Source organism: Cyrtonyx montezumae, unplaced genomic scaffold (genome assembly GCF_038088225.1).
Source record: "Cyrtonyx montezumae isolate F1298 unplaced genomic scaffold, pur_monq_1.0 scaffold_33, whole genome shotgun sequence".
Classification (NCBI taxonomy): Eukaryota; Metazoa; Chordata; class Aves; order Galliformes; family Odontophoridae; genus Cyrtonyx; species Cyrtonyx montezumae.
In genome coordinates this window covers 1809848-1837278 of record NW_027072038.1, presented here as the reverse complement: position 1 = coordinate 1837278, position 27431 = coordinate 1809848, and the positions used below count along the sequence as shown (strand labels likewise).

General features: G+C 50.6%; 2 protein-coding genes and 1 long non-coding RNA gene across 5 annotated transcripts; 1 reads left to right on the top strand and 2 right to left on the bottom strand.

The window, feature by feature from the left end:
• The first annotated feature begins 983 nt into the window (after window positions 1-983).
• Window positions 984-5565, top strand: PRNP (prion protein (Kanno blood group)). Of its 2 annotated transcripts, XM_065745107.1 has the most exons (3): window positions 984-1013; window positions 1816-1890; window positions 3393-5565. In XM_065745107.1, exon 3 carries the CDS (start codon window positions 3395-3397, stop codon window positions 4190-4192), a length of 798 nt encoding a protein of 265 aa, XP_065601179.1. In that variant the 5' UTR covers window positions 984-1013; window positions 1816-1890; window positions 3393-3394; the 3' UTR covers window positions 4193-5565. The 2 variants fall into 2 exon arrangements, with proteins under 2 accessions (XP_065601179.1, XP_065601180.1); XM_065745108.1 differs by lacking the exon at window positions 1816-1890.
• A 2783-nt stretch (window positions 5566-8348) lies between these two features.
• LOC136054100 (uncharacterized) lies at window positions 8349-12530 on the bottom strand. Its single transcript, XR_010622710.1, has 3 exons — window positions 10983-12530; window positions 10638-10714; window positions 8349-9260 (listed from the first exon to the last, which is right to left on the bottom strand). It is a non-coding gene; the product is annotated as an uncharacterized LOC136054100 (long non-coding RNA).
• A 26-nt stretch (window positions 12531-12556) lies between these two features.
• Window positions 12557-24283, bottom strand: RASSF2 (Ras association domain family member 2). Of its 2 annotated transcripts, XM_065745161.1 has the most exons (12): window positions 24209-24283; window positions 23632-23780; window positions 20885-20967; window positions 20160-20235; window positions 18570-18721; window positions 17640-17728; window positions 15356-15510; window positions 15168-15269; window positions 14985-15036; window positions 14776-14897; window positions 13702-13799; window positions 12557-12965 (listed from the first exon to the last, which is right to left on the bottom strand). In XM_065745161.1, the coding sequence occupies exons 3-12, from the start codon at window positions 20941-20943 to the stop codon at window positions 12896-12898; spliced, it is 975 nt and encodes a 324-aa protein (XP_065601233.1). In that variant the 5' UTR covers window positions 20944-20967; window positions 23632-23780; window positions 24209-24283; the 3' UTR covers window positions 12557-12895. The 2 variants fall into 2 exon arrangements, with proteins under 2 accessions (XP_065601233.1, XP_065601234.1); XM_065745162.1 differs by lacking the exons at window positions 23632-23780; window positions 24209-24283 and having other exon boundaries at window positions 20885-21270.
• Between the last annotated feature and the right edge of the window lie 3148 nt (window positions 24284-27431).

Below are 27431 nucleotides of genomic sequence, written 5' to 3'. Positions count from 1 at the left end.
TATTTTTCTCACAAACGGAACTTATTTTGATTGTGATTTTTTTATATTAACGTAATCTGGCCAGATGGATGGAGGAGAACTTAAAGCACAGAGCTGGGAATCCTCTTTATGGCCAGATGTGGCTGCGTAATCCAGTGGTGGGAGCACTGCTGGGGCAACTGTGCCGAGTCCAATCTGGGTGCAATTAGTTCCAAGCTGCAGTCACATCTCCTGGCCATCACGACACCATCCTCTGAGTGCTTCAGACTCAACCCTTTTACTGCAGCCTAACCTAAAGGATGAGCATGGTGGCTAAGGCAGGGTTTCTCTTGTCCTTTAGTGCACTACAGTCACGTATCCTCCCACAGTGGGGGCTGTAAAACCCTGCCCTGAGCATCACACATCATTTTTAATCCGTTTTTGTGATGCTTCTTGCCACTCACCACAAAATGTGCACCTGCCCAAACCACTCTGCCCAAGAGTTTCACTCATCCAGAGCACAACAAACTTTGCAGACAGATTTCTTGGGCACGGTGGGGGTGGGCTCTTGCTTGGGCTTGGTGAGCTTAGAGGTGTTTTCCAACCTTCATGGTGCTACGACTGTACGACTGAATAGGCTTTGTGAGGTGGGTTGGTGGTTGGAATTAATGATCTTAGGAGATCTTCTCCAATCTTAGAGATTCTAGGATCATTTGCACTGTCAGCCTGAGCTTATTTTATCCTCTGCCCATCAACCTACACTGCATCTCTCTCTGTATATTTCACAGGAGAGTGGATTCTTCTGGCAACCGCTCCCTTCCCTCCTCAAATATCTCTTGGATATCAATGAAGGCAAACTTCTCTTGAATAAACCAGTCTATCTTTCATGGTTTGGGGGAAGATGGGAAGAACCCGAACGCTGTGCTCTCAGTAGGAAGATTGCTGGCTGTGCTGTGTGGGGTTGGGCTGCTCAGCAGCCAGCTCCTCCCTCTTGCTATTTATTCCTTCCCCCCCCCTTACGCTGGATCTGGATCATCTCGAGCCGAGCGGTGGCGGTGAGTGCTGGGGAAGGGGCTCTGGTTGGGGGGGCACAAAGCCACTGGGGGCAGTGGGAGGCGATGGGGCACAGAGGAGTGATTTCTAACAGCGGGCACTGTACGGTGTTTGTGGCTGAATCGCTTCCAGGGCTGGGGGGCTGCCCTCCTTTCTGTGCCTAAAAATAGAGATTTCAGCTGCCTGCCTTAAGGCAGCTCTGCTCCTCGCCTCTGCTTGTCTGCTCTAGGCTGATTTCGAGCTGATCTCAGTGGGAAATTTTCCCCACCCCCACCCCTATGTCACCCCCGGGTTTTATTAACTCGGCATCGTGGGTCCCAGTGGCTCAGAATGGTGTGGTCCCTGTGCAGAAATGGGTGCAGAAAAAGGGGGGGATTTCTGAAAGCTGGGGGTTATCAGGGAGCGTCTGTGTGCCTTTGTGCATCTCCCTGGCCTTGATTTTGCAACCCAGAGCCTGAATTTCCCAGCACTGCTGGGCGAGATCGGCATCAAATTGAAACAGAGCATCTTCCTCTCACCCAGCACTTCTCCACCTCCCCCTTCCCCTTCCACTTCTCCTCTCTTTCCTCCTTTCTTTCCCAAATCTGCACTTCAGGCCCCAGCACGCCTTGATTTTGGCAGTGGTGCTGGATTTCCTCCGCAGAGCCAAAGCCCCACGCACATAATTGCTGCTCAGGATTCTTCATACATCCTCCATTTTCCTCTTCCCCTCTGCCACGCCGTCACTATGACACAGACATAAAACCCTCCTTACAGTGCCTGATGCCACGAACCTCCTGAATCAATCTATCATCTCCATTCAAGGCTTTTTGGATCTCTCATACATTAATATCTTTGAGTCAGAGGAAGCAACCGCCGACCCCAAGACCTCACCCCCAGGTAAGAACATCCCCATTCCCCATCGCTTGTAGGGCTTTAATTGCATCTATTAGGCCTCAGTAATTAGCAGTGCCAACACAACCCAACCCCAGCTGTGTTTATCAGTGCTTTAACACCATTGCATAAACAGGTCAGTGCTGCCAGGCAGGAACATCCCCAGGGCTTTGCCAAAACTTGTTTCCATCCGCGCTGCGTCTTGGGGTTATTTTTCCATCCCTTGCTACTGGAAATCATAAAGCGAGCTGCCAACTTTCTGCTTTATTTCTTACCTCTATTTCCTGAGTCCTTCTTTGGGATCACATGGCACCATTTGCCCATCTAAATTTTGATCATGTTTTCTAGTTAATTTTTAAAGTCATTGATCTTTTATCCTCAGGTGGGCACTGCAGGATGGGGAAAGCAGTAAAGAAGCAGCCAAGGCTGTGTCCCCTCTTCACACGGAGAGGGCAATGTGTCCCCCATGCTCTGATTCTTCTGAGTTGGAAAAAGGATGTCATTATCTGAATGAGGAGAGGGGTTGGTTTGTTTGCTCGTGGAGCGTGAAGCCATAGTTAAAACACAACTGGAAAAGGTTGTGTCTTAAAGAAGGAATTGTTGTGTTAGAGGCAGTGTCTCGTGAGGGGTGGTGAGTGCATCTCATAAAAGAGTCATCTGTTATCTGTATTTAAATCACCTTTGGGATGAATGGTGATCATTGATCCTGGGGTGGAGGGGAAAAAATGGAAAAAAAAAAGGAAATTGGGGAAAAAAATGAAGAAAGAAAGAAAGGGAGGAAAAGAGGGGAAAAAAGGAAAAGAAAGAAAAAGAAAAGAGAGCATACTCAAGGCTCAAACCATGGGCAGTAAGATTTCTCTGTGAGATGAGGCAGGTAGCACACCCAGCCCATTGCTCCGATGGACTCGAGAAACGTGGTGACCTTCACGTGGAAGAGTTTTCAGCTGAGAGATGTTTTTCAGAGCTGGTGTCCCTTACAGCTGTTCCATTTCCTGGGCAGATAACAGCTCATTACGGTGGCATTTTGCCCTCCCACCAGTCCCAGTGTCAGGGTAAGCCTGGCATGCCCCTTCAATGCCAGCAGCAGAGTGCTGAGTAAGAAGAGAGCTGCAAATGTGTTAACCAGAGTGGTGCTCTGCTAAGGGCAAGGGACTTGGGGGAAAGCATGCTGAGTTCCATCCTTTGGCAGGAAACCTCATGCTGAAGATGGCAGTTAGCAGTGGAGATGGAGTTTGAGATTTGTGGGAAGGCGTACAGCAGATTGCAAGCATGGGGAGGAGGGAGACACAAAGGGTTTTTTTTAGGGGGGGGAGTAAACATTTAAGCCCAAAGCTGTTCATTCCACAGCTGGGCTAAAGGGGGATGATGTGTGAGATGACGTCATATGGAAGATTCTGTGATGCTCACAATGGGGGTGAGATGACGTCCTATGGAAGATTCTGTGATGCTCACAAAGGGGGTGGGGTCTGTGCCCAGTGCCCTAACAGTGCGTGTCCTTGTGCCCGCAGCCATGGCCAGGCTCCTCACCACCTGCTGCCTGCTGGCCCTGCTGCTCGCTGCCTGCACCGACATCGCCCTCTCCAAGAAGGGCAAAGGCAAACCCAGCGGGGGCGGCTGGAGCGCCGGGAGCCATCGCCAGCCCAGCTACCCCCGCCAACCCGGCTACCCCCACAACCCGGGGTACCCCCACAACCCAGGGTACCCCCACAACCCTGGCTATCCCCATAACCCCGGCTACCCCCAGAACCCTGGCTACCCCCATAACCCAGGTTACCCAGGCTGGGGACAAGGCTACAACCCCAGTGGAGGAAGCTACCACAACCAGAAGCCATGGAAACCCCCCAAGACCAACTTCAAGCACGTGGCAGGGGCAGCGGCGGCCGGTGCTGTGGTGGGGGGCTTGGGGGGTTACGCCATGGGGCGCGTTATGTCAGGGATGAGCTACCGCTTCGATAGCCCCGATGAGTATCGGTGGTGGAATGAGAACGCGGCACGTTATCCCAACCGGGTTTACTACCGGGATTACAGCAGCCCCGTGTCACAGGATGTCTTTGTCGCCGATTGCTTTAACATCACGGTGACTGAGCACAGCATTGGCCCCGCTGCCAAGAAGAACACCTCTGAGGCTGTCCCGGGAGCAAACCAAACGGAGGTGGAGATGGAGACCAAAGTGGTGACGAAGGTGATCCGTGAGATGTGCGTGCAGCAGTACCGCGAGTACCTCCTGACCTCGGGCATCCAGCTGCACCCTGCTGACACCTGGCTTGCCGTCCTCCTCCTCCTCGCCACCCTCTTCGCCATGCACTGATGGGTTACTGCACCCCGGCCCCGTGGTGGTAAGATGACATCGTGTCCCCGTGCCCACCCATGGGGTGTCCCTTGTCCTCGCTTTTGTCCATCTTTGGTGAAGATGTACCCCCGCTGCCTCCCTGCAGATTCCCATTTGGGCAACTGGGAGGGAATTTTGTCCTGTCCTGGTCATGGCAGGACGGCTGCCAGTGGTGGAGTGGGATGCCCAAAAAAAGGCCTTCACCACTTCCTCCTCCACTTCCTTTCTGGGGCAGCGATATGGGCTCATCCAGCCCTCATTGTCCCTGCAAGAGCATATCTGAAAATCCTCTTTGCTAACAAGCAGGGTTTTACCTAATCTACTTAGCCCCAGTGACAGCAGAGCACCTTTCCCCAGGGCACACCAACACCCCAACCCCAGGTGCTTGGCACCCACAGGTCCCATGGAGGCTGATGGGTTTGGGGGCATCCCAAGCAACACCCTGGGCTACCGAGGTGCAAGTGTAGCTCTTTAATCTGCCAATCCCAATCGTACCATGTACATAGGAACCTGTCTGCTCTGCATTTTGCATGCTGCAAACACCTCCTGCAGCTGCACCCCAGACATAGAGTGATTTGGGAATAGTGAGGCTGAAGCCACAGCAGCTTGGGGCTGGGCTCAGCGTATCAGTCCACGCTGCTTTGCTTCCAGCTGAGCCTCGCTGCCCTTTGTAGCCTGCCCAGAGGAAGGGAGCACTGCTGAATGCCCCCAAAAGTAACACCGAGCAAAAGCTGCTGTCAACGTGTGATAGAAAATGAGAGTTCATCTCGCACAGATCAACCGTGGGAGCATCGTTTGCCATCAGCCCCATAACCCAAAGGATGTTAAAATGCAGCCAAAGGGGAATCAAGCACGCAGGGAGGGACTTAAATCAGCTCAACTGGACTGAAATGTCAAAAAGCATGAGTGGAACGAACGCCAAGGGGATGCTGGAGATCCACCTTCCGTGAGCAAATTGTTCGATGCAGCCAATGGAACTGTTGCTTCTTGTGCTTTGGTTGCTGCTGACGTGTATATAAGCTGTAGCATATGTAAAGTTACACGTGTCAAGCTGCTTGCCCCACGTAGAGCTAATATATATCATGTATGTGGGCACTGAATGCCACTGTTGGCGATATCCAACCGTCCTAAATGATTTTCACGTCACTGTAACTTAAGTGGAGATATACTTTCAGGATATTCAGCAAAAGAAAAAAAACCATAGAAAACATCAGGACTTTGGGGTAATGTGTGCTTTGTGAGACACGACTGTTTTGTACATTTGTAACGGCGCATGCACTACGTTTTATTTTCTGATATTTTTCTAAATGTTTGACGTCTGGTGCAAATTAAAACGGGTGAAGCGAAGGTGAGGGAGCCTCCTTCATGCACTTCTGGCTCGGGCCACCTTATGAGCATATGTCCCAGCCCTGGGTTTTGGTGACATCCTGGTCTTGTTCCTTTATTCCTGAATTTCTTCCCCTTCTCCCTCTTCTTGCCCTTCTATACCAAGCACTCCACAGGGATATGCTGCAGACAGCGGCTGCATTTTTTTGCCCTTTAGAATCGTGGAGTCATTAAGACTGGAAAAGACATCCAAGATGCCCAAGCCCAACCCACCCCACCGACCGTGTCCCTCAGTGCCACATCTCCACAGTCCTTGAACAGTGATGCTGACCCCATCACCTCACTGGGCTGCCTGTGCCAATGCCTCTCCATCTTTCTGAGAACAAGTTGTTCATAATATCCATCCTGAAACCTCTCTGACCCTTCCTCCCATCCCTTGGGCACATCAGTCCCCTTTAACATTGAATTTAGCCAAAAATCAAGATCTGATTAACCTCTCCCCAGCTCTTGCACGGATGGTTTCAGTGCCATCCAACAGCCATTTTCTACTAAAGCCAATACAGCAGTTGAGGATTTGAACTTCTCCCCGTTTAAACCTCGTGTTCTTCTCCCATAATGCAAAACCCAGCATGGATTACCTGGAATATTGCAAAACTTACAATGAAAGAGTGAAGAGTTTGGGACTTCGGCCAAATGGTGCTTTTGTTTGAAGTGATTTGGTTTGAGCAAGCTGGGAGTTGGACCCAATGATCCTTACAGGTCCCACTCCAAGGTGGGCAATTCTAGGAATCTGTGATTCTATCCTATTAATTGTGCTGCAGTAATCTTCTTCCTCAAGGACACTATAAGTGTTGGTCTAACAAGTGGTGTGTCAGAAAACCCCCAAAGTGACTCCTTTTTGTATTTTTGCCAGGAAAAATTAAAAAAAAAAAAAGAACAATTAGGCCCTAAACAGATAATTACTCCTGAGTGCAAACAGCTTGGAAACCACAAGAAGTCCATCGTGGGGATCTGGAGTTCCCATAGGTGTTTGGGAATAGGAAAATAAAAGCTTTTCTTCTTGAAGGCAGCTAATTAGAAATGGGCATCATCACATTATCTCTGATTATCGGTAAGAGGAGCAGTGGGTGGGGTGAATGTTCAGATGGCAGTCAGGAACTGAGCAGGGTTTGTTCTTTGAAGCTGGTTTCAAAAGTAAGGGGAAGAAAAGATCAAACCACGATCTCACACACTGCATCCTTCTTGTGCCAGAGCAGTGCAAAAAGCGGTGGTGAAGAGGTGGATTTGGGGTACAGAAACCCCTATGGATTTGTTGGCTCTGCCATTGGTGCTGACAATGTGAGCATGGCAATAGGGTGCACACCCATGCTCCTGTAGGGAAGGACTGAGCTCACAAAGTGCTCATTTCCACCCCAAAAAAACCCAAAATTCCTTCCTGTGCTTCACTCAAAGAACACAATGGCGTTTCAGCCCCACTGAGATAGATGGAAACAATGAGCAATGCTCGGAGGAGGCTCATAAAAAGCATACCCACCCTCCATGCCCACACAGAGCTCAGTTCATTGGTGAAATACTGCAAATTCTGCAGTGTGCATGGGGCTGTGCTGCCAGGCAAGCTGGAAACGTTCAGATCTACTGCCTGTTAGGAGGGAAATAAGGCCCGAAGTTCATAGAAGTTAAGGGCTGGGGTTATCTTCTGCTCTGAGCAATACCTCTTCATTAAGCTGAGTCCTTCATTTTGACAAATAAGCATGCAGGAAAGCACACAGCACGTTTTTCTGCCTTAAAAAACAAACATATCCTGCAAAAAGAGTATTTGGGGTGTGAGTTTCCACAGAGCTGGGCAGGGATGTGCTGGGGATGTGCCCTACCGAGTGGCCAACAGCTCCATCTCCTGTCTGAGCTGTGCCCCAGCTCCGAGCAGCAGCTCTGGAGATAGCTGTGCAATGCATGTGTTCCCAAATTGTCACCAAACACCCCAGGCAGCTTTCAAGTCTCACGTGTTGAAATTTCAGAGCAAAACTCATGCAAATGCCCTGACCTCTCGTGCAATTGCTTGTATTGAGTTGCAGGAGGTTTGAAGCATGTCCTCGTGTACTGCATGCTCCTGCAAAGGGAGGAAGCAAAGAAAAAAGGTGGGACTGGAGCTGCAGCATCTCTGAGTTCAGGCTGCAAATCAGAGAGGTGAGTGGAGGACGCTTTGCAGCGTGGTCTGTCTGCTCAACCATAGCATGGATGCAAAATATGAGCAGGAAGATGCAAAACTGGAGCTCATTGCTTATTTTATATAGGAACAATGGGGAAATAAAAACCAACACCTGCAGGAAAGTGACAATGGGGCAGCCCCCATGTTTTGCTCACTTCTGCTTTGCTATCAACTGCTGTGGCTCGACTGGGATTTTGGGGAAGTTTGACCATCCAAGAGAAGGAACAGAGAAAATGTAGGGCCCAGAGGTGAAAGACTCCCTCTTTCCTCTGTACATCTGAGAGGATTTGCAACAGTTTCCCTTCTGGGAAGAACTGAATGGAAAGAAAACCTGAAACATCTGCAGAGGGCAAACCTTGGAGTCCCAGAGCCCAGGGACATAGTGACAAACAGGTGCCTGTGTTTTGGGCAGCTGAAGGCTGGGACAGATTGGGTCCTACTTTGTCACTGCTGGAGTCACTCTCCCTGCAACATCACTTAGAACTGCAGGGCTACTCCCAGTGCTAAATACAATTGATATAGTGTAAAACCCCCCATAACGGGAAAATTTGCAGCCCAATACAAGATGCCCCTATACTTCAAACTGGAGCAAGAGGCTGTCTTCAAAGCAAACTTTATTGCAAGTTGGAGGGGTCCATTTTGGAGCCCTGTGTCCACAGCTGAGTCCCAGTGCTCTTCTTTGGGGAAAGAAACGCCTTTTCACAACATCTTTCCTGGTTTTGCCATGCCATGCAAAACCAGAACAAGCACCGAGGCCGGTGGGGTCGATCCAGCTGTGTCAGCCCCAAGTGTGGGTAGAAATACTGAAATTTCCTTGTGGGCTTGATTTCTTCATGTGCTTGATGGGTTTGCAGGATCCCAAGGTTGCCATAAGCATGGGGTTGGCTGCTGGCGGAGGGTCCCAAGGAATTGAGATGGCAGCAGAGCATCTCCCCCCTCCCCAATCCCCCTTCCACCTCCCAGCACAGCCACACACCACCAAACGCCCATGGTTTCATCTTGGAGGGTGCTGTGCCCCCTCCTCGTGTCAACTCTCAGTGTCACATCCCATAGTTGATCCAGCAGACGGCGTTTGCCAGCAGTAGAGCGGGGACAATGCCTTTGCATGGTCCCCTGGGGGCCCTGCTGGGGGGTCCCCGCTTGGCCCCCAGCTCTGGCCAAGCTGCAGCATGAAACCCCCCAGCTGGTGGGGGCTGTCGTTGGGCTGGGGGGCCATGACCAAGACGGGAGGGCCGTGGGCGCCCCAGGAGCCCCATGCCATACCCTGCAGCAGCACCGGCTGCGATGGCACTCGCCATCTTGGAGCCTCGCCCTGAGGTGCTGCCTCCACGGGATATGGACCGAAAGCCCCCACGTAGCCCTCCTCCTCCTCCACCAGTTCCTCCTCCTCCTCCTCCTCCTCGTCCCCCAGCTCTTCCTCCAGCTCCACGTCGGCCTCCAGCAGTGCTGCTGAACAGGGCGAGCAGCAGCATGGCCACCCAACACCAGGCATCACGGGGCCGCATCCTGTGTAACCTGCAAGGAAGGGTTATGGTGGCTTGAGAATGGGTGGAAAGAGTTCTTAAAGAACATCCCACTCCCTACCATGGCCTATCTGCCTCCCACCACCTCAGGCTGCCAAGGTCCCCATCCATGCCTTCAAGCATCTCCAGGGATGGGGCATCCACAGCTCCTCCAGGCAGCAGTGCCAGGGCACCACCCTCATGGTGAATTTTTCTTCCTAACATCCAACTAAATCATCTCCTCTTTTGGTTTAAAACCATTTCCCTTTGTCTTGTCTCAATCAGAACGTATATAAAGTTGGTTTCCATCTTGTTTATAAGCTTTCTTTAAGAACCTGAAGACTGCAGTGAGGTGTCCCCCAGAGACTTCTCTTACCCTGAATCACCCATGCCCCCTCACCCTATCTTCAGAGGAGAGACGCTATGTTTTATATACATTTAATGTTAATTGGCTCAACTGATGAGGTGCTGGAGCAGGTTGCCCAGAAAGGTTGTGGATGTCACATCCCTGGAGGTATTCATGACCAGGCAGGATGGGGCAGTGGGCAGCCTGATCTGGTGGTTGTTGGCAACCCTGACATAGCAAAGGGGCTGGAAATAGATGATCTTGGAGGTCCCTTCCAACCCAAGCCATTCTATGATTTCATGTATTTGATCCATTTAATATATCCAAAGATATCATAAACTGTTTTATGTTGGAATGGATCCTTAAAGATCATCTAGTCCAACTGCCCTGCCATGAACAAGAACATCCAATATATTTCTTTGAATCATAGAATGGCTTAAAGTCAAAAGGAACATGTAAGATCATTGAGTTCCAACCCCTCCTGCCATGGGCAGGGTTACCAGCCACTAAATCAGGCTGATCAGGACCCCATCCAACCTGGCCTTGGATGCCTCTATATGTTTGATACATTGAACCTATTCTTTACCTTGCTATTGAATCCACTTACCACATTCAATGTATTTGATGCACATAAGATCAGCGTTGGCATTGTGTTGCAAACTCCCATGGTGCTGACTTGTGATGCGAACGCTCCCAAGTGTCCCAGTGAGGTTGCAACTTGGTTTTTGCAGCCCAGTGAAAAGCAGCAGTGATGACTCCCCTCCCCCCTGGCCCCGTATCACTCCATCAGCCCTTGTGGCTGAGCAAATAGATTGATTGTGCCAAAGCTGCTGAGCCATCGCTGAGCTGTGTTGACAAAAGCCATTTGAAAAGGCAGAGGCCCATGGCCCTGATTGAGTGAAAGCCAATGGAGCATCCCTGCATCAGCATTTCCCCTGATAGAAGGTGCCAGAAATGACTCCCCCCGCCAAGGCTGACACATGAGAGGCAGTGCAAACACAGAGCTTTCAAAACAAAAAGGACTTAATTAATTAAATTATCCACCTTCGGCACTGTTAAGAGTTCCTCCAAATAGTGTAGCGTCAACTCTTCTTTTTGCTTTAAAGAAAGTTAGGTACAAGCTCCCATTCCAGATGTTTGCAGATATGGAAACAAAAAGAAAAAAGAGAAAACAGACAAGTGAAAGCTTCCTTTTTCCTTCTTTTTTTTTCCATCCTATTACTATTATCATCCCTGCAGCATCCACACTTACTTATCACATTGCAGGTAATACTGGGTTGCTCTTCCCACCCCAATCCCCAGTTCTGGTGCATGCTGCAAACCTGCAGATCCCCCAGCTCCATCCCCAAGATTTCTCACCCCTCTCTGCTGTGCCATCCAGCGATGCACTGCCCTTACCATGCAGCCACAGCCTCCTCCTGTCTGCACACACGGAGCTCAGCTCACACTGGGATTTTCCCAGCTGATAAAGCATTGCTGGTCAGAGCCAACGTCACACGATTCCCCTCCTGTACAGGGAGGGATAAATTGTTTTCAATGGGATGGGCAACACGGTGACGGTGGCTTTCAGAGAGCTCAGCCTCTGGGAGGCGAAAAAACAAGGTTGAAAATGTCAGTGGGTTGAAACAAGTCTGAGCAGGACATGAGCCTCGCTTCAGAGGTGAATTGTACATTCTGGAAGAGAATCAGAGAACCATTAAGGTTGGAAAAAGACATCTAAGATGGAAAAAGACCACCAAGACCATCAAGTCCAACCATAGACCCATCCCCACCATGCCCATAGAATCATTGAATATTAAGGTAAAGGTTGGGAAAGACCTCCAGGGTCACGATTGTCCAGCCATTGACCCATACCTACCATTCTTACAGAATCATCAAGGTTGGAAACGGCCTCCAAGGTCACCAGTTCCAACTGTTGACCCATCCCCACCATGCCCAATAAACCACATCCACAAAGTGCTTTGTTCTGAACAAAACTGGCTCTAACTTGTGTGTTTTCCTACTGTATTAAGTTGCTACACGTTTTGGTTTTCTTGTTAATAAACAAAGCAACGCCACAGTCGTCCTCCAAATACATAAAACACTTTTGACACCGGACAATAATTCCTGTAACGTGTGTTAAAAGTGTAAAAGGTACCATGAACATCATCAACAACAAAAAATGTTAACAAAGATACATTACAAAATGCTCAGGAGTGGGAGGAAGTCAGAGTTTTAGTTCACATCGAGGTATAAAATAGATATTGCTGGTTTAGCATGGACGGAGAGAGGATTAAGCCTGGCATAATAAACCTTTTTCTGTCTCAACCCCCTCCCACCATCCTCACACACAAGGAGGAACATGACCCAGACCCAGTTTCAATGCACAAACACGCTAAAATCCCCCTGAAAAAAATGAGATGAGTTCAGAGAGTCCCTGTGCTGCTCCAGTTTCCTTACAGCAGTCTCTCAGGGGCAGCTCAGCACCGCCGTTGCTCCGGTGAGCGCGATTTGGCACGGTACAGCTACCAGAGAGCTTTGACATCATGTGTGTGGTGGTTTCTTTTTTGAATCCCACAGTATAATTAGTGCAAATTAGAAACGGGGAGGAGGGTTAAACAACCAGATTGCAGGCTTAAGGGAGAAACGTGCTGGAAAACTCTTTCACTGTAAGTCCAACATTCAATCTCGTTTTGCTTTCCATGGCAAAAGTGGAAGAAAGCAGTTCTCAGAGGTCCTTTGGGGTTGTACAAAAGCTTCCCATCACCTGTGGATTATTGGAAGACAAATGTGCTTTTTTAAAATACATATATATTTTTTTCTTTCTCTAAGAGGAATCATTTGTGCTGTTTGGCTTCCTCCAGGCACTGCATGGGGGAACTGCAGCCAACTGAGCCTGGGTTATTGCTGCTGAGCACTTGCAGCCCCTCTCACGCCCTCGTGCAACAGCTTCGCCCTGCTCCCCAATCTTCTCTTTTTCTCTGTTTTTGCAAGGATCTGAGTTTTGTGCCACTGGGAGAGCCCTGCACATGGCTCTCTGCATCCAGCAAGGAGCAGAACAAGCATCTGCAGAAGAAGAGCCCTCCAAGGATGCTGCAAGGAAGCTGCCAAGTCCTGTGCATGGGACGGGGCTACCCTGAGTGTGCCGGCACTGCACGGGCTGGAAATTTTTGGGGTGACATCTGGGCATGGCATGGCAGCAGCTACATCCTGCCCGACTTAGAAGGATGGGACAGCTCCTGGTTGATGCTCCCCAAGTGGTGGGAATGTAGGGTTTGGTGCAGGATGGCCTTCATGCAGTCTTCTTGCAAAGAGAGCTGCGCTCACAGCCTCGCTGGGCCTTCAGAGATCTCCTCCAGCCTCTGCTCAATCATCAGCCGAAGGATGGAATACCTGGAAAGGAGAAGGGAAAAGCAAAGAGAGCTGAGCTGAGAAAGAGTGGCTTTGGGAAATCAGTGCTTGCTGCTTTATGGACAGTCACAGCATTATGTAGGACTGGCTTCCCAAAACAACCCATTTTTCTCAGTATAATGTCAAAAGTTCAGTTTCCCACCGGTAATATAGAACACTGATTTGTTTTTGAGCCTTATCCTTTTTAAACTGGAACAATAAAATCGCTTTTTAATTGTTTTTATATACAGAAAAACCCACGAATGTCAGGGTTTTGGAGCGATTGGCGTGCCTCCTTTCCTTTCTGAGTGCTCTTCAAAGCAAATGGAGCTGAGACTCCCAGTGCTTCCAAGCTCCCCACTGCATCTGCTCAAGCAGAGGTCAGAGATGCTGGGACTGGGATCATTTCATCGCTGCAAAGAAGCCCAGACCTCCTGATGGGACGTGCACAGACTGCAGCCAAGCTCTGCCCCGGGGGAGCACGCTGTGCTGGGAGCTGACACTGCACCAAAGCCCGGGGTTATTGCAGGGATTGGCTCCAGAGCAGCATTTTTGCAGCAGCAGCAAGCTGCTCTTTTCATCCAAACTGCTAAGAAAGCTCTGGATAATGCAAAAAGCAACAGCTTGTGCACGCATAAGGGATGCTTCCTGCCTTGCAAATGAGTTTTTGGCCCCCAGCTAAGCCCCTCAGCTGTGGCCTTTAAGCTCAGCACCTCTGTGCAGGGCACAGTGTGCATACTTGCGCATCAGCTTCTTCACTTCACGGTCCTCCTCCTCCTCCAGCTTCTGGATGAAGCTCCTGAGGACGGGCATTTCGAATTTGATGTACTGTGCCACCTGTGGAGCAGAGACACGCAGGGAAATCTCCACATCACTTCGTCATTCCGAACCCGGTTTCTTCACATCAAGGGAGAGACACACGCACTTCCCAACAGTGCTATTTCTACCCAAACGCCCAAAGTGCCTCATCTGCGCTCTGACATAGGAGCAAAGCCACACCAGGGGTGCGAGCGAGCCAGCAGATGGCACAGCAGAGCTGATTCCCACGAGCAGTGCTTTCCCCAGCTGGGAAAAAAGAAATCATTTGCACCAGAGGATGTGGAGCTGAGAGATCTGGGAGATGGGAGGCAGATGGAGCACAGCAGATGCAAAAAGAGGGGAGCTCTGTATCCCCCTGCATACAGGAACTGCCTTTCCCTGCTTGGCTTTTGTTTTCCTATCTCCTCTGCCCAGTAGGCTGCTCTCCATCCTTCTGCAAAGTCAAATGAAGGCAAGAAAAAGGAATTCTGCATGGCCACAAGTGCTACTTCTCCCACTGGCCTTAAGAAACCTCCACCATCACAGCAGGGTCCCTTTGCTCTCAGCTGCTCCTCAAGCAGAGAATGAGCTTTTAGAAAACTCTGAAAGTGGCACCAAACATTGCAAGATGGTGGGAGGATGTGGGAGGGCTCTCTCCTTCCTCCTGGAAATGAACAGGTCCATGCCAGCAGGAGGTTTTGCAAAGCTGAGAGTCTGCAGAAAGCAGCTCCTTGGTCACCTGCCATGCTTTGAAGCCTAGGAACGTGCACGTGGGAAGAAAAGCATTGTAAAACCCTTTGAGTTGGACAGGACCCTTAAAGGCCATCTGGTCCAGCTCCCCTGCAATGAACAGGGACACCCACAGCTCTATCAGGTGCTCAGAACCTGGCCCAGCCTGGATGCATGCCCAGGGACTGCAATTGCTGCAAAGTCCCTTTTCGGAGGTGCATTTTCAAGCCCATGCAACCCGTGGAGACACTCAAAGGCAAAAAAATTCCCCCAAGGCAAAACTCACATCATAGGTGACCTCCTCCACCTGATCCTTCTCCATGAGGAAGACCTTGGAGACCTGCTCACAAGGGCCCTGCAGGACGCGGGCGATGAGTGGGTAATCGGTGGCCCTCAGCTTCTGCTTTTCTGCAATACCAAAAGCACTGATTTTATGGCAGCAAGGCCACCAGTGGGCTCAGCTGCCCCAGAGCTGGGGCCCACCTGGAGCCTCACCTCCGCTGGTGTGCACGATGTAGAGCGCGAACTCCTCCGCCGAGTTCTCAATCTGAGCACAGACATCAAGTTGCAGTTGGATTCGGGATTTTTCAAACAAACAAACAGAAAATCCCATTGTTTTGCTCTCTCATGGGACTCAAACTCCCCACAATACCCAGCGCAGGGATCTCCCCCACTTGCCTTGAACTTGTTGAGCAGCAGCTTGAGCACCTGCGGGGTTGTCATTGTGCTGTTTATCCGCACATTGGTGATGGAGCCATACGCCGGCGTGAACACAGATGTCTGTAGGGCACAAGATGTGTGTCACCCCTATGAGTGAAAACCAAAATGCCATCCTCGGTGCCAGTGGATGGATCACTGGGTCTCACCTTGTGGTTGTAGAAGTGCCCGTTGATGGAGAAGCGGTGGCGACGGATGCGGCGTTGCTCGCTGGGGGTACGGGAGCTGCCCCGACGTCGCACACCCACGTCACTCCGTGTGCGCAGCAGCTGTGGTGGATCTTCTGGCTGTAGCCTTGTGGTGCCTGGAAAAGCCAGGATGGGGCTGAGGACAGACAGGCAGGCAGGCAGACAGAGAGACAATTCCCTGTACAAGTTGGGCAGAAATCACTTCTTTGCTCTGCTTTGGGTCAACCAATAACCAACAGGGTCAACTAATAATCAGTGGGGTCAACCAGTAATAATAAATGGGGTTAATCAACAACCAACAGGGTCAACTCACAACCAACAAGGTCAACCAATAACCAACAGGGTCAACTCACAACCAACAAGGTCAACCAATAACCAACAGGGTCAACTCACAACCAACAAGGTCAACCAATAACCGACAGGGTCAACTCACAACCAACAAGGTCAACCGACAACCAGTGGAGTCAACCAATAGCTGATAGGATCAACCAATAATCAAGTGATAAGCAGCGGGGACCCTGATGGAATTGTCATGATGCGAGTTGCGAGGCAAAACAGCCCCAAAAGATAGACAAATCTCCCAAAGGATTTACTCTCCCCCATCTCCATAAGGAAGCTGTTAATTCACAGTCACTGCATCCATCCACGCCACCACCTGGATAATGCCTCGCCTCCTGGGGACTCGAGCACCTTACTCACTTCTCCATCATTCAATTTTTTTTTTTTTTATTTTCCCTTGACGAGAGCAAGAAAACGAGGCCGAAGCCTCAGATCTCAGCATGAAGACTGGCCCGCATCCAGATTATTATAAACTCACCCTTCATCCATTTTTAATGAACCCCTCCAGCTCAAGCTGGTGTTTTAATTCAAAGCATGTCTGCGCCGAGACAATCTCCTGTGTGCGCCGTTTCGGATGCACACCAGTGACTAAGCACTCACGAGGAGCTGTGCATGCACATTAGGCACTGATTTTGCAGGATTTTGGAGATAAAGACAATGAAGGCTTCTTTCTGTGAGTCACATCTTATGCTGAAAGTAGCAGCAGGGTTATTTCTACAAGGCAATGCATTGCGGATATCAGCCAGCAATCTTTAACAGGTCTCCAGGGCAATAAAAAACAAAAGAGTTGTTCACAGGCAGAGCAAAATGAGGAAGGGGAAGCAGGACGAGGACTTTTGCAGATCTCAAAGCATTGCAAGGGCTCAGCTCCTCCCCGGCTCGGAAGCGGATGAGCAGCGAAGCCCAAAGCTGAAAGGATTATCTGACTCTTTTCTGTCTCTAGGGTATATTTCCATATCAGCTCAACAAAAAAAAATCCAGCAAGGAACACGTGCAAAATGCCTGGAGTGAATGGGAAAATTCATAAGGAGAGTTTTTCTGGTGTCCCATTTGTTGCTGTCCATTTCAAAACCAGAGAGCGAAGTTAGAGAGCGGATGGTAGGTCTCAGTCCTGGGGGGGGGGGGGGGGGGGATGAAGGGGAAGCAGGACGAGGACTTTTGCAGATCTCAAAGCATTGCAAGGGCTCAGCTCCTCCCCGGCTCGGAAGCGGATGAGCAGCGAAGCCCAAAGCTGAAAGGATTATCTGACTCTTTTCTGTCTCTAGGGTATATTTCCATATCAGCTCAACAAAAAAAAATCCAGCAAGGAACACGTGCAAAATGCCTGGAGTGAATGGGAAAATTCATAAGGAGATTTTTTCTGGTGTCCCATTTGTTGCTGTCCATTTCAAAACCAGAGAGCGAAGTTAGAGAGCGGATGGTAGGTCTCAGTCCTGGGGGGGGATTAAGGAAGCCCCAGGGCAGGGAGCACTCTGCAGGGAGGAAAAGCCCTCAAGTCTGACCTCAGTCCACGCAGCAACGCCGTGGGGAGGAAAAAAACTTTCCAGAAATGTTGACTTCCCCATGGTAACGGCACTTCACAACGGCGCTTATTATTCCTCCGTCAAAGAGGAGCTGCTGGGAAGGGGAAGCAGCAACATCCTTTGCCCTGTGCTCCCACGAGGCCTCGTGCTCCATCCCCCTATTGCTTTCCATCCTCCTCTCCCATACATCCACCAGTGGTATTTCCCCGAGGAAACTCTTTGGAAGGGTTTTGGGTCACTGCGATTCAATGGGAGCACTTTGGAAATGGTTTGAGAGAGGGGGGACGCTGGTTTATACCAAAAACAAAACGCCAGTTTTTGAGTTTTGCAAATAAAACTGGGTGATAAGGGAGGCAGCACAGACAAACCCAACTCATCCTCACCCGTGTTGCTGCTGGTACTCTCTGTGTTCACTGTGGCATCCACATCTGTCACCTGGATGTCTGGCAAGGTGCTGGGCTTCAGCACGGACCTTGTAAAATGAAGAATTGGAAATAACATAGTTTTGCCTCTGAGCCTCACATTGTGGTTTTGGGAAACAAAGGTATCCCACCCACTACTGGAGAGCAGCACTTCCCCCGTGGCTTGTGGTTTTTCAACCTGTCCATCTCACAGCTCTGCACCCCAACTTGCCCAAAGCTGAGTGCACCCAATTGCACGAGGCTGATGCTCTGAGCAGTACAACCACCCCCTTCACACGGATCCACACATGGCAAAGCACTCGGTAACCTCCTGTGTGGTCTCTGCACAGAGCATTAAGAACCCCCAGATCGTGCATTTGTTTTTTCTATTTGCAGATGTCTATGAGATGAGCAAAAAGCACAGCAGAGCGACCCATGGCAACGTTGCTCTTGGTCACTTCATAGGGTCCCACGGGTGCTCAAAAACCTGGAGAAAACTCTGAAACTGTCCTGGAGAAACTGCCTGCACTCAGATTAAAATTCAGTGTAAAATACGGTGTGCTTTCAAGTGGAAACTGAGACTTTTTGGAGGAGCGCCTTGGGGTCTTTGCAGAGTAAAACCATGGGACTCCACTTTGCAACAGCCCCTCTGCATATTGCATGCTGGGGGAAAAAACAAGATTTCCTGCACAAAGCAATGAGTGAATGCACCGTGGAATCACCGTTGAGTGCAGTCATTGTGTGCTGTGGAGGTGAAAAGCAAATATTTACTGCCCTGGGGCCTCACCTTCATTAGGAGAAACCATCTATTACAGTCGTTACTGCATGAGCAAACCTTGATGCAAATGATTTCATTGGGATTGCACCCAGGCAGTGGCTGCATGCTGTGGCTTGGGGCATCTCTATACTCACCCGTGAGCCCCCAGGTTGCACCCAGAGTGCCAGGAGGAGGAGGAGGGCGGCGGGCGGATGCGCTGGTTGTCATCTTGCATCTGCAGGCGGATGGGACGCCGCAGGCCCCACGAGATGTTCAGCAGCCCCTCAACAATCAGCTCACCTTCCTCCTGCAAAGAGCAGAGGGATGGGCATGGCCCACCCGAGTCCCAGGAAAACCCCAACTGTGGAGGAACAGCAGGAAAGTGGGTGGAAGGAGGGCTGGGAACTAGAGGGGTGAGGGGTGGTGGTTATGGTGTGAAGGATAGTGGTAGTCTGGATGCTAGCGGTGTATCCCAGGGGTCAATCATAGAATCATAACATCATTAAGGTTGGAAAAGACCTCCAAGATCATCAAGTTCAACCATCCACCCAGCTCCACCATGCCCACGTGGAGAATCAATAAGGTTGGAGAAGACCACTAACATCCCCAAGCCCAACCCATCCCACTTTGCCCACAGACCACGTCCCCAAGTGTCACATCTCTACAGTTCTGAAACACCCCCAGGGACAGTGACTCCACCACGTCCCTGGACATCCTGTGCCAGTGCATCACTACTCTTTCAGAGAACAGATGTTTCCTAACATCCAACCTGAACGTCCTCTGGTGCAACTTAAGGCCATCATCTCTCATCCTATTGCTGTTACTTGGGAACAAAGGCCAACCCCACCTCACCACAGCTTCCTGTGAGGGTGTTGTAGAGTGCAATAAGGCCTCCCCTGACCCTCCTTCTTCTCCAGACTGAACAATCCTGTAAAATTTGTACTTCAGACCCTTCACAACTCCACTGCCCTTCTCTGGACATGCTCCAGGGCCACAGAACTGAATGCAGTATTTCAGTATTTGAGGTGCAGCCTGACTAGTGCTGAGTACAGAGGGATGATCGATCACCTCCAGCTCCTGCTGACCCCACTAGTGGGTCCAGACCTTTAACAGCCTCGATAAGGATCTAGATGATGGGGCAGAACATACCCAGAGCAAAGCTGTTGAGAGCCCCAAGGTGAGAGCCCAGCAAAAGGCCATAAAGATGATCAAGGAACAGAAGCATCTCTGCTATTTAGAGGCTGCTATGAGAGAGCTGGGGAGGGGGATCCCACACACATAAATCCCTGCAGGGATGTGCAGAGATGACAGAGCTCCTTTCACTGCTTCCCAGAGCCAGGATCGGAGGCACTGGGCACAGACTGGAGCACAGGAGATTCCCCTGACCAACAGGAGCACTGCTGTGCTGTACAGTGCCAGAGGTTGAGGTGTCTCCTCCTTGGAGATCTCCAAACCCACTTGGATGCGGTCCTGGGCACCAGTTCTGGTGATCCTGTTGGATCAGGGTGGGACCAGAGGGACTCAGAGGTACCTTCCAATCTCAGCCATGCTACTGTGGGAGAGTTATGGGGTTTGTGGGTTTAGTTGTTTGGATGTACCCATATTCAATCGGCAAATATTGATGTACTTTGCCAACAGGCATTCTTAGGACCTTGTGAACCTGAATCAAATCAGATGTCATCGTTTCTCCACTGAGTCTCTCCTGCCAGAGAGGAGTCTGTCTGGTGCCCACCCTGGTTCCTCACCTCCCGGTGCCGCAGCTGCAAATTCTGCCCTTCGTAGTAGATATTGTATGTCTTCAAGTGCAGCAGCAGCTCATTTCTGCAAGAGAACAGAAGAGGAGTTGAGAAGAGGAGAGGAAAAGCAAGTATGAAGGCTTCATTTGGAAAAATGTGGGTCTTCTGTTGCCTCTCTCCATTATTTAGGGGCATTTGCTGTGGGTTCTACCAGGTGCCCCGCTGTCCATTGTTAACTGTGGTTTTGGGGGCAACAGTGCCCTTCTCCAGCCTTGCAAAAAGAAGTTAAGAAGACCCGTGGGCCCTTGGTGGAGTCAGTCACAAGGCTGAAAAAGAAAAATTTAGGAGCATTGAAGCCCTTGGGTCATGCTGGAGTCACAAGTTATCACAAGTTCATCCTTTTGGCTCATGGCTCCAGATCCTGACTTCATGTTCAAATTAAAAGTCTGAGCCCCACTCTGGCTGCAAATGTATAACAATGACAGTGAGCAATGATGATTTGAGCAATGATGGTTTGTTAAGAGGAAGTCGCCATTTTTTGCCCCAGAAGAGCAAAGAAATGGAGTTTCCAAAAGAAATTTCAAAGACATGGAGTTTTCAAATCGGTTGGTGAAGCCAACTCAAAGGAAACAACCCACCCAACTTGGGTTGCTCTCCCTCAAAGTCCAAAACCCCATTTTGCAAATAACAACAGTGCGCATCTTTGGGCGTTACAGCTCCGCTGTCACTCTTACTTGGAGATGAATTTGTCTTTCCCACAGGGGACCAGGTCCTCACAGCTGCTGTACTCCATCCTCACACTTCTCTTTCATGAGAACTGAATGGCAAAGAGACAAAAGGCGTTATCACCCCCACGTTATCACATCCCCAGTACGCGATGATGGCCAATGGGAAACAAAAACTGGGTTGGATTTAGGAGAGCCCTTGGGAAAAGGCTCTGGGGCAGCAGCTGCGGATGTGGGGAAAATTAAATGCTGCTCCTCCAGCTGAAGCAATGGGCGGGGGAAGCAGGAGGGGAAATCAGATAAGGGGAGAACTGTTGTAAACCCACTGAAAATTTAATACCGGCGGAGATACGCTTACTCCAACATTTGCATTTAGAGCAGCCTCCATCCATGGAGTGCACAGATGATCAGGTGGAAATAAGTGGGATTTGCTCCTTTTTTTTTTTTCCCATTTATTGTAAAGCTTTGTTAGGAAGCTCTGCTGCATCAGTTTCTTGCCTTTTTTTCCTCTTTTTTTTTTTTTTAATTAATACAACATCCATTGAATTACTGCATTCCCTCCAGTGCCAAAGTATCCCATCACTCTCATGCAAACCCTCAGGAACTGTGCCTGCAGCCCAACCTTTGAAGTGGTTTGGCCTTTAAAACACGAGGATGTTTTTCAGAAGCTTCAGACCGGAATCAAATGAGTTTTGGGGTGAAACCTCTGGGGTCACCCATTCACTCGGGGCACTCTGCAAAAACAGAACTTGAGAGAAGCTCAAGTGCAGCTTCAGGGCAGTTTTAGGCTATGAGAGGTGACTTTTCAGGTCTTGCTTTTTCCCATGTATCTGCACAAATCCTTTTTCTGAGGTCCTCTCCCCTTCCTCACACAGAAAGAGAAAATCATAGAATCGTAGGGGTTGGAAGGGGCCTCAAGAGATCATCGAGTCCAACCCCCTGCCAAAGCAGGTTCCCTACACCAGGCCAGCAAAAGCACTCGATGCATGAATTGCCATTTTCTCCACTTCCCCCATTGCCCAGAGCTTCACAATCCCTTCACACTCCCAAAGCCCCAAGAAAAAAAACTTCTACTGCAAAAACAAAACCCCGAACCCACAGCGATGCGCAGAGGGATGAGTGATTCAACCAAGGCCATAGGACAAAACTTGTGTCAGAGGAAACCAAAAACCTGAGCACAGCAGCACTCCCCGCTCCTCATCCTGAGCTTACAGCAAACAAACCATGCGACAGAAAACATTTGTGCTTCGATGCAGGGAAACGTTTGCAAAAGCAAAGCAGAAAGCAGAAGAGAAACCCGCCCTTGAGGAGTTTGCATCTTGCAGTGGAAAAGCTGACGAAGCTGAGCGCTTCCGGAAGAGCTGCGTTGCAGCCCCACATCAGTGCAAGGCCTTCACCCCATCCACGTGGTTCATCACAGTGGGAAAAAGGGGGAAAAAACATTAACAGTCCTCTGTGTGCGTGGAGAATTACATAGGGAAGGGGAACGCTGGTGGCACCAGAATTTGGGATGAGCCAAAGCATCGGCAGCTGCGGTGCGTGGAGCGGAGTCGGTCCTTTGCTCATCCATTCCAGATGACAGAAGTAACATTAAAGGGGGGTAACATCGCTTGGGTCCCACAAAAACATCACCAAAAATACCAAAGTGGACAAAGAAAAACCCCCAATGAGTGTAGAGCGATACAGAGGGCCAAAGCCCGACCCCTCGCTTCCTTGAATGGGGGAAAATCTGGGCTAAATAAATAAGTAAAACCCACCCATTTTGAGGTGGAAGGGGTGCCCCCAAAAGCAGTTTTGGGTTTTTTTTCCCCCCCGAACACTTGCAGGGTGGAGCTGGGTTTCCTGTTTACCGCCCCGCAGCGCTGCCACCTTTGCTTCCGTCATCACATCCCCTTCCGAGCTGCCAGGAACGGGGCACTTTCTTCCTTTTTTGGGTCTCGAGGGCATCGGGCTGAGGGCAGAGGAGTGGGCAGCTGACAGAGATCCCCCCAAAAACGTTCAGCCTATGGATTTTCTGCTACAGCTTTGGCAAACCTGAAGCGCTGCGAAGGAGCCAAACAGAGCGGCTGGAAACGCACACGTTGCCCAATCCTTTGCCCAAACCTCTGCAGTTGGCGTGGATGGATTTTCCAGACATCCCCGTGCTTCAGTTTCCCCATTTTTGATGTGTTTCCTTCACCTCTGCCACGGACTGAGAACTCAGGGCAGCCCGAGGGCTGTACTGATGCTCTGTATTAATCAAACCAGCGCCCCTGCACCAGCGTTGTCTGCCTACAATTAAAACCCATCAGCCACTGCCACCATTCCTTCTGACCCCCTCCTACATATCCCCTTCCTGACCCTCAGAGCCCCTTCTACTCCCCCATGGAGGGCAACCGAGCTGCTGCTTCTGCAGAGCTGCTGGGGAGCTCATTAAAAGAAAAAAAAGAGGGAAAAAACAGCAAAATATCCCAATACGATATTTTCAGCAGGAGAGAAGCAGTGCAGCCCTGCTCCTGCAAAGAGAAGTGAGTTTTAGGGGACGTTTTCTCGCTGATTTCAGGGCTGAGCGTTTTCCCGTCTCACAGTGAGGGATTGTGGGAATATCCCAACCCCGTGCTGCTCCTCCTGCCCTGACCCTGCCCGGGGCAGCGCAGCATCAGAGCATCCATCGATCCCGATGCAGAAGCAGAGCAACATCCGCAGGCGACAATTATCCCCTTTTAGGCACTGGGAGAGGCACCGCACGGCGATGGGCTCCGGCTGCACATCCTCACCCACTCCAGGCAGATCCCAGCAGCGCTCCGATGATGGTTCCCACCAGCTCCGACCCAAATGTTGGTTTCAAGCCGGGATTTCTCCCGAGCTAAGCGTGACGGTGCGGCGGTCCCATTGTTTTCCAGCTCTGCTATTGTTCAGCTCCGTCCTGCCAAGGGGAGAGGGGGGAGCGGGTGGTGATGGTTGGGCTGATGGCATAGGGATGAGAGAGCGGACCCTTTGCTTGGGCTCATTCCCCCCCTGTGCAGAGCCATTGGTCGGCAGCAGCTCCACTGGGGCTGCAGGGAAATGGGCTGGGGGGCAGGGGGGCTTCAGCCATGGGGACAGGGGAACCAGCGGGGAATTGTTAGGGTTAGGGATCGCGTGCAGGGCTGGGACCACGCAGATGGGTGCTCGCTGCTAATGCAGCCAGCTCCACGAGTGAGAGAGCGAAGGCAGCGATGTGGAGATGACACCGACGGAAGGGTGGGGGATGTAGAGCCACCCTCCTCCTCGGGGATGAGGATGAGGACAGGGATGGGGAAAGGCAGAGGGATGGGGATAAGAACGCGGCCGCCCCGTTCCTCCAGCACTCACCGGCCCCGCACCGCGCTGCTCCGCGCTGCTCCGCGCCCGCTGTCCGCGTGGGGCCGCCCCCAGTGGGGCGGAGAGGGGCGGAACGGGGCGGGGAGCGCGGCCGGGGCTGCGGGGAGGGGGGGTGGGAGGGAGCCCGAGCATTATCATGCCTAATGTCCCCGCTTGGCGAGCCCACAGCTTCCCTCGTTTAAGGGTGCGCACTGTGATGCCCGGCTCCGGGAGATGGGCGGTGCGCAGGAGGGGGAACTCAGAGGATGCCCCATCTGTGGGAGTATGGACGCAAATGAAGTGTGGCTTGGGCACCTGGGAGCAGCCTGGGACTGCATTCCCAAAGGAGCCCCATCACAAGCACCCACCAGGGCTGCAATCCCAAGTTACCCCATCCCACGTATCAAGACTGGGTTTCCAATCCCGGGTACCTGGATGGCAATCCCAGAGAATGCCCCATCCCCAGCACCAGGACTGAGTTTTCCATCCAGGGCTGAACTCCCAAAACACACCCTAAGCCAAGGACTGCGATTCCAAAGGATATCCCATCCCAGGTACCAGCACTACATTCCCCAGACAAGTCCTATCCCACGTCCCACGAGTGACTCTCAAAGGGATACCCCATCCCAGCTCCCAGGAGCAGTTCCCAAAGGATGCCCCATTATTGCAGGTGCCAGGACTGGGTGTCCCCTCCTGCACGCTCTACCCCAACCACCAGACCTCTAATCCCAAAGGATGCCCCATCCCAGGCATCCGGGTTGGAAACGCTCTCACATTCAGCTCCAGCTTTGTGCACAACACTCCCGGGGAGGGGGATAGGGGGGGGGGCTTCGTGAGCACTTTCTGCCTTCAAATGCCCCAAACCCTGTGATATTCAGGGATATGGTCATGGGGGGAGGGCTGAGGGGGGGGCACGGAGGCACTCGGTATTCTGTGGGAGCAGCCTGGCCTTTGTCTGCTCCTGACCTTTCCCACTGCTTTGTGGCTTTCCCTGGGCTTTTCTTCCCCCCTCCTTTCCCCTCTTCTTTTTAAGGAATTTTGAGTAGAAACAGCCCACACCGGGGTAAAAAAGGGAGAAACAAAGAAATCATCTAAACAGCTGGTTTTAGCAAAACAAGCAGCTCTTCACAACCACAGATTGTAATCAGCCTTTTTTTTTGTGTGTGTGTTATGTGTGTATAAAATATGAGAAGTTCAGGAGGAGCCATCTGGCGTGGGGAAACACTGACATGGCAAAAGCAGCCAGGAAGGGGGGGGGCATGGGGGGATTATTGGTATTCCAGCAGCATCTCTGGGGCTGACAGAGCTGAGAGGCCCTTTGTGGCTGTGTTGCAGAGGTGCCTGAAATAGGGGTTTATTCCTGAAGCAAGCAGAGCAAAATATAGATGGAATAAAATACAATCAGTGAGCGACCCTGCAGCAGTGAGAGTTAACACGATGGGAACCGAACTCGTGTGGGAAAAATATTAAGGCCCCAAATTCTGCCCCCACTGTGCTGAAGTTTCCCCTGTGCTGCACTGAGTGCTCTATCAGCTTTTCTGTGCTGAACACTGTGCAGTGAATGTGGTTGGAGCCCTCTGCACCTTTGGGTTTGGGGGATTTGTTTGTGCATTCAAACCAGAGTACGAATTCCCCTATTTCCTCCCAGGCCCAGCCCGCGTCCAAACTCACTTTCACACCCTGGCTGCTCTCCAGTGTTTTCTGCTTGAAGACCCCCGAGCTAATTGTCTGTAAATACCAAACGTTGACCCAGGAGCATCTGCTGGCTGTCCCACAGCCTCCAGGAACCATCTGGAAGGGGATGTTCTTGTTTCAAGGTTCCTGCTCACGGCCAACGGGGATTTCTTTGCGCTGTGGTTGCTGCCCCCATTTCAGGATGGGCCCGATGTCTCCCTCTGAAAACACTCCTGAGAGCTGGCCCAGCATAAATCTGCCCATTCTGAATGGACTGATGCTGAATGTGTTTGCACTCAGGCAGTGCACGTGGAGGAAACCCAATGATTTCCAGAGCTCTGACCCAGTCAGATGAAGGATTAATTGGGATTAAGAGTGGTTTTCATTGCTGCTTGTGGGCACAAACCCACCCAGCTCCTGTGGCTGATTCAGGTGGCTTTTTGCCACTGCTCTTCCCATCTGTCACTCGCTGCCTGTGATGCTCTCAGGTTGGTCTAAAGCCTAAAATTAACTCAAAATCAACAGCAGCTCAGGCACCCGAGCACTGTGAGCACCCCTGCAGATCATTCCAGTCAACAGCAGCCCTCACGTGGGGCACAAGGCCACAGAGGGCAATTCAGGCTAACACCCAACCCTAAAGGCTTCACAGCCTGGACACTGCCCAGGAAAACATCAGTGCTGAGCACACAAATGCCTTTACACAGTTTTGCTGCCCAAATGGTTAAGACATACATCCAACAAACCAAGATCCTGACCGCTTTGCAATCAAGTCTTCGTGGTAAGAGCTCTGGGTCAGGAGGGCAGCTGCAGCTGTACTTGCTCTGATGAGACAGAGGACTTGGCATCCCCTGGATTCCCCACTGAGTCTCCTCTGGGGACATGTCAGAAGCAATGAACACCATGCTGCCAAGCTGCATCTATGCCCGTGTTTATTTATACCGAACAGCTTTAAAAATACAGAATAAAATAGCTTTATCTACTATTATTCACAACATCTGGTCCAAATATTACAATTTTTTAAATATTTAATTGTTGAACAAAGCGATGTTAGGAAAAATAATAAAAAAAACAGCTCCATAAAAGAATTACACATCTCAGAACAACAAAGGAGAAAAAAAAAAAGGAAATAAAAGGAAATAAAAAACCCCTCTCGCTGTTAAACAATGTTTTACAGCCAAAGTCAGTCACAAAAAGTCATGAAAAAGAAAGAAATATTTATCCCCACTGCCTAAGAACAGTCAATAGTTTGTTACGCCCAAGGTTGTTATAAGGAGATGAAGTACAATAATTTGGACTGGCAGCAAGAATGATTGACCTGGAAAGATGTAATAAACGCCAGAGAGTACACAAGGCAATTCTAAATACCTCTCTCATATTGATGGGTATGGATGACAACGCACAGTCACAGCTGAATTAGAACAAGACAGGAATAGTTGGGATGTTTCTAAACACAGATCCCCCATACTTAAAAGCAGCCCAGCACTCAGCTGTGTGTACTCGTGGGCAGAAGCAAAACACCTGCAAACTTGTGGCCTCCTCCAACACTGGAATGACCTATTGT

Excerpts from the sequence above, each read along its gene's own strand:
- PRNP (XM_065745108.1), top strand. The coding sequence starts at position 3,395 with ATGGCCAGGCTCCTCACCACCTGCTGCCTGCTGGCCCTGCTGCTCGCT.
- RASSF2 (XM_065745161.1), bottom strand. The coding sequence starts at position 20,943 with ATGGAGTACAGCAGCTGTGAGGACCTGGTCCCCTGTGGGAAAGACAAA. Across the intron at positions 18,722-20,159 it reads TGCAGCTGCGGCACCGGGAG|GAGGAAGGTGAGCTGATTGT; the intron begins GTGAGGAACCAG and ends TGCTCTTTGCAG. Across the intron at positions 12,966-13,701 it reads GTGAAGAAGCTGATGCGCAA|GTATTCCATCCTTCGGCTGA; the intron begins GTATGCACACTG and ends TCTCCTTTCCAG.